Source organism: Labrus bergylta, chromosome 18 (assembly GCF_963930695.1).
Source record: "Labrus bergylta chromosome 18, fLabBer1.1, whole genome shotgun sequence".
In the NCBI taxonomy this organism is placed as follows: Eukaryota; Metazoa; Chordata; class Actinopteri; order Labriformes; family Labridae; genus Labrus; species Labrus bergylta.
The window spans coordinates 12,426,223-12,438,897 of NC_089212.1; the positions used below are offsets into that span (position 1 = coordinate 12,426,223).

General features: G+C 39.3%; 1 protein-coding gene across 2 annotated transcripts in view; it reads right to left on the reverse strand.

Moving 5' to 3' along the window:
- The window catches only part of fsip1 (fibrous sheath interacting protein 1), a 28,138-nt gene continuing 15,463 nt past the window's right edge, over positions 1 to 12,675 (reverse strand). The window contains exons 9-10 of one of the 2 annotated variants that reach the window (XM_020630152.3): positions 8,274 to 8,426; positions 1 to 407 (exon numbers count right to left, since the gene is read on the reverse strand). In XM_020630152.3, coding sequence (XP_020485808.2) covers positions 303 to 407; positions 8,274 to 8,426 — 258 coding nt within the window. In that variant the 3' untranslated portion in view covers positions 1 to 302. The remainder of the gene's footprint in view (positions 408 to 8,273; positions 8,427 to 12,675) is intronic. The other variant, XM_020630154.3, reaches the window with a different exon arrangement.

Consider the following 12,675-nt stretch of genomic DNA (forward strand, 5'->3'; position numbering starts at 1 on the left):
TTAGGATCAAAATAACAGTTTTATCCAAGGTTTAGCCATATACCAAAGGTTAGAGCTATAATTTATCCAATCCTTACAATTGTGAAACATGTTAATTATTAGTTATATTACTGTAGACATAGAGAAAAATGTTGTTACATCTACATCCATTAAAAGCTGTACAGAACAATTATTATCGTAGGTGAAAATCTCTTCTGATAATGATTGTGTCTCTTATTTGAACATCTTTAGATCCAGTTATTGTTCTCTGGCTACATCACAGTGATACAGCATCTTTTGGTACGCATTCTGAAAGCAGCGGTTCAACTGGGACACGGTGTCTGAAGATCTTGGGCCCAGGCCTTTGTTAGTTCACATTCATCCAGCAGACTAAGTAACTGCTCCTCTGTGAGGTCCGGTGACTCACTCTGCAGGAAAACAAAAACGTATGATCTAGGATTAAAGCTAGTTTTTACACTGTTGGGTTGAATGCATTTACTAAGTTAAGTCAAACAACCAACTCTTTTACAACATTTCAAACATGCACAATAAACATCTGACAACTTGGTTGAGGTGATATGTTTGTATAATTGCAAAAGTGAAGACAGAATATTTTTTAGCTTGACGTCTGATGTTTCCCTGACACCTTCTCTACATTTGTTTCCATTATGAACATCCTTAACTGGTCTTATTCTTGACAACTGCAGACAACATATTGTATTAACACACGACCTGTGATAACAGTGGCAGTTCATAATAATATACTTCACTCCCTGTGCCTAGTTGGAAGCTGTCCGGGAAAAAAAAAAAAACCCTTCCAGTTGGATGTTGCTGTTGTTTTTGTACTGATAAGTAGAGTCTAACCCGCTCTGGGAGTGCATGTGAGTTCAATGGAAGACGCCAACCTTCTGAAACTAGGTTATGAGGAAACACATCTAAATAAATGTCAATATCTATTCATGAGAGTGATGGGATATCTGGCAAGTGCAAGAGCAATTTCTAATACCAAATTTTTTGGCCACTTAAATCTTTAATTCCCTTATCGTTCCATTAATAAGGTGAGACATGACTAATTTACTCTCTGCAAGAGTGCTCATACACAATGGCCTCTTTCGTGTGAGAATATAGAACTTTATTTAGACAGCTGCAACTGAACAGTCAGTTTGTTCCAGTGATATCAACTCATTACCTTTCATAACACGAGCATAAAGCCAAAAACGTGTGCAGGAACACTAGACCTTACATGTCTGCGTTGTAAAGTAATCACTGTCTTCATTCTTCCTGTGAGTCAGAGTGTAACTCAGATTTCTAGCTGTTATCTACGCTGAACTGTCCATGATGTTAGAGATGGGATGTCCTGACCCATTTATTCCGTCCATTATCCTGATGAGAGGTGTGGTCAGTATTCAAAGTGTTCATTGTTCTTTTTGCCATTTGGGGAACAAGGTCAAAAAATCAAGTGTGCTGTGTCAAGCCTAGTTGATAACGATGGGAAGATGGGCAGTTTTAAACTTTTATTTCGTACACACTAAATAGACAAGGTTTAAGGAGGTAGATGTTGAGCTAATAGGTGCTGGCAGGAGGATTTTTCAATTATTATTTTTTACATTTGGACACAACCATGCTAGCTCTTCAATCGCCTTGCAGTCCTAGTCGTAGAGCTACTACATGCTAGCTGCTGTGAGTGGAATTGACACATCTTATTCCTGGCAAGAAAGCTAACAAGAATATTTTCCCTAAGTGTCTTTCCCAGATACTAAGTTCAGTTTGACATCAAATTAAATTCATTTAGCAGCCACATGGAAACATATTAAAAACCTGTACCAATTTAGGCTCATGTTACTTTTTTTCTCAAACCGAGATGATATTTTTCCCTTGCAGTTTGTTTTCAACTCTTCTCTGCCTCCCGCTGACTCACTCAGGACAAAATCACATTCCAGTGTCTCATCTATCCCCACTAGCTGAGGCTAATACTCTTCATCGATCATTTATATTCCTCCGCTGACCAGACCCCCCTCTGAAACTCCTCAGCCTGTTGACAGGGCCCAAGCTGCTGATATAGATCTCTACCAGACAATCCTGTCCATGTTCAAAGTCATGCAGCATGTAATGACCACCCTGAGGTCATGGCAGGTTGGCCCATGTTACTCATTTCTGACCTCCTGCAATTATCCAGAAACTGCACATCTTATAGTGTTAACCTAATGTTATAATGCTATGGATTGGATTGCTGAAAACTAAATTTCAGTGTATTTGACATGCAATGACCTTAAGTATCTCTCTATCTATCTATCTATTTATCACATTCCAGCCTGCAACCCCCTGCAGTGCTGCATGCTTTTGTCCTTTGACATGCATGTAGCAAGCACCTTTGTATAGTGAAGAAAGATGAACCAGGCCTGTTTTTGTGGATTGACTTCATTTTGGCAAATCCATCTAACCATATGGAAAAACAAGGATAGGTATCTTCCCTTTCATATTATTCTAAAGTAAGTTTTAAAAACTATCATTTAGATCCTACCTGCAAAAATATATATATTTGCTTTGTATAGCAGCAATTTTACCATAAATGTGCACAAATATGAGCCATTACAGCACCTTGAGAAATATTGTGCATGAAAAGAATCGAAGACATAAAAAAGCAGTGGTCAATTAGAGTCATGTGAGTGTTGCCGTGTTCATGATTGGGGTAATAAAGAAGAAGTGTCCCACCGGCAGCAGCATTAATGGCCAGAAATGCCTTTAACCAGCACCAGCCAGCTGGACTGAAACTTAAGTTAGCCTTTCCTACAGAGAGAAAAGAAAAGAGATGGAATAAAGAGTGTTTTTTATTGCTGTGGCAAAATGCTGCGACCCTTTAAAGCTGGTTGACCTCAGGTGACCTTAATGCTCTGGAGGCCGAGGGTGTATGTGGGCTACTGATGTGTGTTTTCCTCTCCGACACTCTGACTGAGCCAGTTAAACTAAAGTGTTACAGCTTCATCAGCTCTTACAGTCCAGTCCTTCGTACATCACATTCATCTTGTAAACAGAAGAGCTGTGAATTTAGGAAAGCTGTCAAAGAGAATACACATTATGTTTGATTGAGATGTTTCCAGGGAGTTCCTTTCTTCCGTTGGGGTTATCACCGAAACAGGAACAGCAGTGCTGAGCCTGATTGAAAGTTTTTAAACACAATGTTTTTTATTATTCTGAATCTAAAAGGAAACGGACGGATCAAGTGAAAGGTGATAAAACCTTTTGTCAGAACTGGACAATCTTTTGTTTTATAGCTGCCATGAGAATCTTTTGTGCAGGCATCTTTTGTAAAAGAAGTACTTAAATTATTTAGTGTTTATTTTTTGATGACTATTGCCAAGTCAAAGGATGTATGCAGCTGTGTGAGGCTGGTTTTGGAGATTTTCCTTGGCATACATCCTGTGGCATAAACATGTGAAATACAAGCTGTAGATGGAAAATCTATAGACTCACTTACAGCCGACGAAATTAGAGGCTTTGGCAGGTTTATGGAAAGACACTCGCTTCTGTCCTATTTACAGTACTTTGACTTAAATATTGGAGGAGAAAAAGACAAAGGACTTCCTATTTATTAGATCAGAGGCTTAGAAAACATGGTGTTCTGTTCACTTATTATTTTTTTGTTAGAAAATCCGAGTTTTTCCTTGACTGTATCCTAGCACATCATGAAGGAAATAGCTTTGATTCGGCTGCTCATAAATCCGACAAATCATCGATTATCTCATGAATCAATGAGTGCTTAAATTGATTTAAAAAAGCATTTGCTCTTGGCACATTTGAGTCTTTTTTAAATGCAAAGTTTGCATCTTTTATGTATGTTAATGTAAGATTGGCAGTTTAATTTGCTTCCCCACCTGTGATCCAGAGCAGCAAGCTTATTGCATCTGTCTCTGTCTTGCCTGTAGCTACATAAAGGGACTGTGCAGGGAAAGTGTAAAGGAAACCTACTGACACTGTTCTGTTTAGCAGCTCTATACAGTCTAATCCTGCACTGTCATTCGTCACTTCACTCCCCTTCCTTATGGATTTCAATAGCATCAATTGTGTCCGTGGGTTTAGAGTGTTTTATGCCCTCTAGACAGTGGACTCAAATTCCTTAATTGCAAACAGTGGTGAGGTGGGTGGACCCCCAACCTTTGATATAAGATCATTGTCAGTATTTTGTATCATTTTCCAAATCGGAGATAAATCTGACAAAGCCAGAACTCTTTAGCCCCAAGCTATCTGTCCTGCGATGGGCCACCACCTCTGCACAGCTCGTTGTTGGCTCCTGTACACACAGGGTGCAAGACCGGTTCACCACAAGCGTGGGCTGCTCAGCTTTCAAGGTCACTGACTTCAGACACATACCTCAGCTTTATCATCCACAGACCCAGAGGGCCAGTTTGCCTCTAATATAGGAAGGAATTCTATTCATTACACACTATGTGCTCCCATCCAAATGACGAGGCTGATCACTATGCTGATTTTTGGCTATAGTACACAGATGACATCAATTGGAAGCATTGAAGTTAGAGGAAAAAGTTAATTTGTTGAATGTCAGATCATTGAGATAATTTAGATTATTTGCTCCAGGGAGACTTTGGCATACCTTGTTAATGTCAGGGACTCCTGGCTGAATCCCAGTATCCTCATTTTACCCCGTCACTTTTTGCATGGCTTCTTGCACGTGCACCGTATACATAAAAAATCATATACTTGTAGGCATGACCTTCAGTTAGCTCTGGTTGTTGTGACTGATCCTTAAAATCCCCCTAAATGAGAAATACAGCTGATCATTTCATGGTGTATTAACACTTGAAGCTTGAGCGCTAAAGAATGAGCTAATGGTATAACCTGACTTGCTAGCTTAAGCAATGCTTGCTGGGGATAGCTAGAATGATTAGTTTGCAGTTAAATGTATCTGATCGACCAGCTTACTAGCTTCCAACTACAAGTGAAATCAGAGAGATAGGACAATGGAAATGGGGGGTGGGGGGTGGCAGCTAAAGAAAGCTATGAAGAAGAAGACCGGGGAAGTTGAAAGCGCTGCTAGTTTTGTTATTTCTTGATTAAATATAAGTCTAGTCAATTGCTACTGTGATGAAACCTAAACATATGTCCAAAATGGATTTTTTCTGGGTCCAATCTAAATCTCCCACCTAAAGCTTATGGCAAACTAATTTTACACTCCTGAAACAAATGCCATGAGATTGTCTGCCACTCATTAAAAGCAGTGGCAGAGGAACAGTAGAGATGATTGTGGGGAACCCTTTTTCTTGAATCGTCTCTATTTCATGAGATCATAAAGAGGGAAAACAAGAGCAGACAGCGTGACAAGCCAAAGGCTAACAGCCAGTAGCCATGGATGGATTGAAATAGAGGAGGGTGATGGCTTCTCATTTCTTGGAACCTAACTGGCCCTCTGTGGAAGGAATCTCTTGTGTAAAATTGCATTTGGGAATCCTAGCTAAACAGAAAAAGGCTGTATGATTAACAATGTCAAGAGTTCCCATCCTGCCTCACTGTTGAAGTAGAGGTTGTTCTTCCTTTTGCAGTTGGTCTTGGAATAAAGCCACATGAGGTATCAGGAAAACTAGCGGATGAACTGTTGAGTATCACAGATTTAGCTTTAACTGTTACAAATAACCCTGCAGGACTTTATGTTATCTCTTCTCTCTGGTACTGTGTTGTTGTTTTTTACTGTAGTTCAAAATAAATGTTTCCTTCAGCGAGCAAACTGACCTCTCCTTTTAATAGCCAGAACGTTTGCGAAATCGAAGGTGAGAGAAGTGAATCTTTGGCAAAAGTGTTGTTTGAACTGAGAGAAAGTAGAGCAGGGATGACGCACAAACCCAAGTGTCAGATCTGAATCCAACATGGCAAAGCTTTTGTTAAAATTCATCACGGCAGAGAGGTAAATCAGGTAGATATCCGTCTGAACACTTCAATTCTTAACATCAAACACTTGAGTCAATTACACTGAAGAGGAACAGAGACTCTGTAGTCACTGCCACAATGTAGAAGACATTTACAAACTCATTTGTATGGTTTTCAGGTCATCACATGCTATGAAATACTTTGTAACACATTGACTTCCCAAATTTATATTACCATGCTAAGTTTAAGTTGAGCTGATGCATGGAGGTACTGGGCAGACAAATTAACCATTGTTCTATTTAACTTGGAGCCGACCAATTAATCGACCGGCCGATATTATCTTATCTCGCGACTATCAGTATCGGCTAATTTAATCTCCGAAATGTGCCGATGTTACTCTTACTTAAGTTTTTGTTAATTTTATAAAGTTTATTTGTATAATTGTTCATTTATGAGTAAAAAATTGTGTTCCAGTGCACCGTTGTTATTTTGGCCGATAAAGGCTTTTGTTTAACTGTAAGTGTTTAATAACAGCATTTGAGGGATTAACGCAAAAAAATTTGTTTGTTTATATATATCTACTTATCTCCAAAGCTCTAAGATAAATCTAAGAAAGATATTGGACGATAGATCGGAATTGGATTTTCTCAATATCAGTATCGGCCCCAAAAATCTCATATCCGTCAGGCCCCACTTTACAAAGATTAAGCATTACACTTCATTAAAATAAACCAAAATTATCTAAATTTTATATTTATGTTTGATAAACAAATACGTATTTGTTTTCATTTGGTGGAAAACCATGGTAGTAATAATTCTAAGCTTTGGAGGAATTCAAGCCAGCTGTTTACCCTTTGCTTCCATTCTAAATACTAAGCTAAGCTAATCACCCTTTGACTCTCATTTCATATTTACCACAGAGACAGAGTGTTATTTTTCTTCTCATCTTGCCCTCAAGGTATGAAGATTTGTACAACTTTTATATTTTTTTACTTCTATTGTATTGCTCTGACGTTTCACAAATTTGTTTAAACAACGAACCCAAAAATCTAATTATAATCACTGATCTTAAATACACTAGAAACTTCTGCAAAGTCTGTGCACCCTTCAGGTGCAGAGTGACTGTGAGAAGTGATCTGGGCTGCGGATGTGATATAAATCAACTTTATGAGTACACTGGAGCTGTGAGAAGCTGTTTAAGAATGCCCTCCCAGACAAATTCCACACAAATAAATCTTTTCAAGCCACAAAACAAGCCCGATGGCACTAAGATTATACACAGTGAGTGTGCTATTTACATTGCAGGCGCTCACAGGGTTCAATCATTTAGTCACAGAATATAAAATGTAGTGACACACTGCTAAATGCAAAGAGTGTCTAGCTCACACCAGTAATTAAGAGTCTGGTGGTTTTGATGTTTTCTGATCATAATGAGAGAACAGTTTCCTCAAACGGAGTTAGGCTTCATTAGGAAAAAAAATTCCAATTGTGTCTTCTTAATTAGGCCAGGAATAGATTTGAGTATCACGGCATGGTGTCCTGCTTGAAGTAAGGGTGTGGCTGCCACTTCATCTTTTATGAGCTCACTTTATGTGTGCAAAATGGCATCTTTTATGTTTATATTAAGCATATATACATTATGTTGTGGTTCATCAGGGTGAGAACACAAGAGTTGGGAAAGAGTTTTTTGAGTTCCAATTGACAGCACTACTGTGAAGAAGCAAAGAGGCAGTTTGTTACGCAAGACTGGGAAAAGCTACACAATTAAACATAAGCAGAAATCAAAGCTATCCACCTTTGTTCTCCGAACATTCTTACGTTGGGTCTTTGGCTACAGGGTTTGGTCAAAGAGTGACACTGATGTGGTTGTAACTCTACTGGGGCTCCTAAAAGCAGACATGGCACGACCGTTTCTAGGTAACACTGTGGACATGGAGATCGAGTCTGAACGAAGAATGCTAGAAAGCAATGAAACATGGTGGCGGACAAAAGGCTATCAGTGGAGTAAACGACCGCCCTGTCCCTAAAATCAAACCTGTGTACAGACATAGAAGACTCCTTATAGTAACCAAAAGTAAATCAGTCAAAACGTACTATTTGCACAAAACTGCGAACTTTAAAGTGACTGTGTGATTGCACAAAGGGAGTGAAGTAAACTTGGTAAGAAGACGAAGAAATATGGGCCTGCGGAGACTCGAATATTACATCTGATCTCATCGTCCCCTTCTGAGAATGATTGAGGGTGAGCTCTGTGCTTGTAATAATTTGTCACACACGTGTCTACAGATAAAAAATGCAGAGGAGGATAATAACGCAAAACACAGATTGTGTTGATATCTTGTGTGAGTCTTGTGTAAGTTTGAGCATGTTCTCGGTAATGTCTGTGCGTACGAGAATGAACATAGCTTTGAACTCACAGTAATCTCCTGGCTCTGACCCAGGAGCTCCAGCTGCTGTTGGATCTCTTGGAGCCGCCGGTCCTGCCCTCTTCTCTCCTTTATATCCTGCAGGACCTCTTCTCCTGGTTGTGGGTCCCCATCGCACGTCCAGCCAACCTGTGAGCCGCTGCCCTGATACACAGCAGATACAACTGGTTCTAATAGGGAGCAAACGACTCATCTCACATGTGGACAAGCTTGGGTGCTCTGCTAGCTTATGGCTGACACTCAGAAACATTTAAACAGGGATCAAAACCATATAACAGTTCATCATTTATGTGAAATGTTTCCATTCTTCAATGACTTTTAGTTACAGTTTGCTTTTGAGTAAAATGTCACCATTGTAGTATGTCTTAAAGATGTGGCAATCAACACCACATGTTCTTCCTTCCTTTTACAGACAGCCAACATAAACCATGTAAACACTATGAGGCCATAGAAAGCCTTAGTCCTTAACCACAGTCCATACAGTGTCGTCAATACATTCAATGTATCAATGTGCACTGGTGCGACACACTGAACCAAATGTCTGCTTTAAAAGCAAACTTTGAAAAGTGGTCAGGAGGAAGTGTGAAAGTCATGCCTTGAGGACCATCTACACTGCTGATAAGAGGCGTGTCTTAGTGATTGAGAATTACTGAAATCATAAATAAGATAAAATTAAATTACAGAAAGTATCATGAAAAGGCTAGCAGGGTGCGATTGGAGTCCACATGTTAGTGTGTTACCTGTAAAGAAAAAAACAAGAAACAAAAAAATAAGAATGCTAGGGAGATACTGATAGATATTGATTGGCGTTTACAGCAGCCAATAGCAGTAACTGTAGATGGAAGGTGAAAACGCTACCATACACCATGCCAGTCATGCTGAAAGTGTGTTGAATCATGGAGAATTATAGTAGTGAAGCGATTCTGCTGAGCTACTCTTTTTTTTTAATCAAACAAGAGCTGATCTCGCTCATCTCATCTGACAAATAACTGGAAAAAGTATATTGTTTGGGAAGGGAAAAAAAACATCACAAGCATTATAATACTATGGCTTGTATTTTTAGAAGATAAACTCCAGATGCAGTGAGATAAAGTGGTATAAAAATCAAAATGGTTAGCAAGAATATGCTAAATGGCTTACTAGCTTGAATACTGCTGAATCCCTGGAAGAATTCAAAGAAACTGTGTGTCATATATACTCCAAAAATCTTTCTTAAGTGAACCGTGTATAAATGCCCCTCAGTGCACAATAAACTGTAAATGGTAAATGGACCCATTCACACCAAATTCCCACACACTGATGGCAGAGGTGGCTATGTAAAGTCCATCAGCTCTAACTAAGTCATTGACGTAGCAGCACAAGCCATTTGGAGTTCAGTGCCTTCCAGTAGACCTCGACATCTGACAGCAGGAGCTGGGGATCAAAACCCTTGACCTTCCAGTTTTGAGACAACCAGCTCTACCATTGAGACACAGCCGCCAGATTTTTAAAGTGTTTTCCAGGAAACAACAAGCTCTTAGACGTCATAAAGAATACTTACAAAAAGACTGCCACTGGGATTTAAAATGTATGAGATACTAAATAAAACAAGACATCTAGTCTGCTGTCATTCAAATGTTAAACAAGTCTGTCACATACCTCACTGATGCTGAGAAGCTAAGCAACAATGAAGGATAAGCTTCAGCAGATGTGGCTAGATGAATGGAACTCATTCGCTTTACTATTTGTGGCAAATCTGAAAGGGTAGGTCAAACTGTATCCATCCCCACCCACTTAAAATTACTTTCCTGATAATTAAAGATTTTTAAAAATAGAAAATGGAATTGTACTGTAGAGACTGACCAGTGAATGACCTGTGGTAGGGCCATATTTGGACTGCCTAGTCAACACAGCTACTTTAAAAAAAAGCAGCAGCAAGGTTGAAAAATGGTTTGGTCTGAGAGAGGATGTTGCCAACCGCAGGCCTGTTTTAGAGTGTCAGTCCAGCGCCTTGTGGTTGAAATCTCCATCTCTCCTGGTTAGTCTAGTTGCCAGGCCGGCATATGTATGATCTAATAATGTTGAAATTGATGGATACTTCATAAAACGTCGACGTCTCAAAAGAGACGTGCACACAGGGAAATGGTAGGTTACTGGAGACAGCGGGATCAAGCAGAAATATGAAGCTAAACACTGAGTTACTAAATCTATTATGACATCTATGATAGGATGGGATCTCAGTTAAACACAGAGGGGAGTTCAGTATGTTTAAAAGAATAATTAAAGCTTTGCCCACTTGACTAATATCACATATTACACATACACAGATTTAAGGAGACTGAAAGATGGCAGTGTGACTAGACTTTACGTTTAAATCTTCGAAGAATTTCCTCCTCTCAAGTGTGTGGCCGCTTCACCTAGCATTGCCCCCTGTCTCCCAATAGGATTATAATGACAGCTTCTATCTGAAGCCTCTTTGAAGCGGCCGTTACTTGAGCCCTTGAGTTAAGGCTACCTCATCCAGAGTACAAAAGCCAGGACCAGAATGGGATCAGACTCCTGTCAGGCACCAGAGTGAGAAACGCAGCATCCTAAGCAGGGAAAATAAAAATCAGAGTCTAGCTTTACCACCGTCCTCACACCACTAAATGCATGTTTCCAAAAAAGCCCAAATCTTTGGGGAGAACTAGTTTATTTAATTTGAAAAAAAAAACAGCTGCACTACTTTTCAAGAACTTTACACCAAAAACTCTGAAATTGGCTGCCAGGCTATGCGGTGATAAAGCTATCACTCAGCAAAGTTTGAATGAATTTGGCATGTGTGTCACATATTTAATAGTTAACCATTTGTTTGTGGCTAAATTAGCACCCAATGAATCCTGGCGGTTATCAAGCGAAAGCCCACAGTCTCTCTATATAAACATGAATGATTTTAACCTTATTACAGCTTAGAGAGATGGTCTCAGAATTATACTTGTTTGCCAGACAAGTCTGTTATAACTGTATCTGTGACTTAATCTGATATTTAAATACATAACATTGAACAAGCTTTAGTACAATGAAGGACATTTAATATAAAAACTCGGAAGTCGGGGTACTGGTGCACAGTGGTTAGTGCGTGTGCCCCATGTACGAATGCTTTAGTCCTGGGTGGCCCAGGTTTGAATCCGACCTATGGCTCCTTTCCCGCAAGTCATTCCCCACTCTCTCTCTCCCCTTGATCTCCAACTCTATCCACTGTCCTATCTCTCCAATAAAGGCACAGAAAACTCAATAATACATCTTAAAAAACTCATTGTGTTCTTTCATAAATGCTCACAATGGCCATGTTAACATGCTAATGTTTAGCAGTTGTAAACCACCTTACCCCACTTTATGAAGTAAGCATCCTAACATGTGCTAATAAGCACTGAAAACAAAGCATACTTGAGGCTGGTTGGAATTACTTTATCAGGTGTTTTGTGTTACACCAAAGAACATTTTGATATGATGATGGCAACAGATGACACAGTGCAAGATTTCTCAATTAACTGTGGTAAATCCTGCACAAAACATTGATGTGTGTGCCAAATTTCTTGGCAATCCATTCAACAACTCAAATATCTTATACAAAAAAACACAACCTTAGATTGGTTTCAGACAAAACGCAGGGTTCGCCAATATCAGTAGGCCTCACCTTGTAGAAATAAGGAAAATCTCTCAACAAAAATGTAGTGCCAATCCTTCAAGTAGATTAAAAAGATGCTTTACAGGATAGCAACCTTGAACTGCTCTTGGCCTCATTGGAAAGCTAGGGGACAACCAAAACACCTTAGATGACCCAGAACATTTTGAATTGAATTCCGTTTTGTGTACCATGAATGTTGGAGAAGAAAATATCACAGCTTTCAGTTTGTACCAAGCACAGACTCACAAAAAATCACATCAAAACACCAGTTTTATCTGTGTCCGTCATGAAAGGTCAATCTGCTCTGATTTGATTCTAATGCATGAAATTAAATGCCTGTGATCAAGCAGGTTTTGATAATGTTGTAAAAACTGTTTATGATTATGTATTGGCTTTTAGCAGAGACAATTGAAAGGATTATGAGAATGTAAGTGTTAAGCAGACATGGTTCGTTTTCTGCTCCATAAAAGACTATTATTTGCAGACTATTATTTGCAGCATGTGGTAGCCAGTGTTTCTACAGGAACAATCGATTAAGCAGTACTAATAACTGAATTCAACCAGTTTGGATCGTTTTCCAATGTATTGGGAGAACTAAACAGAAAATTAGTCTCTTGTCTGTGTCAAAGTATAGATGATTCACTTCTTGGAGAAGGGAATAGTGTTTCTTGACCTTGATCGACTCCAGCGATTGTTCTCATACATTACGGTATTTATGCTTCTTCAGGAATGTGTGCAAGTTTTACC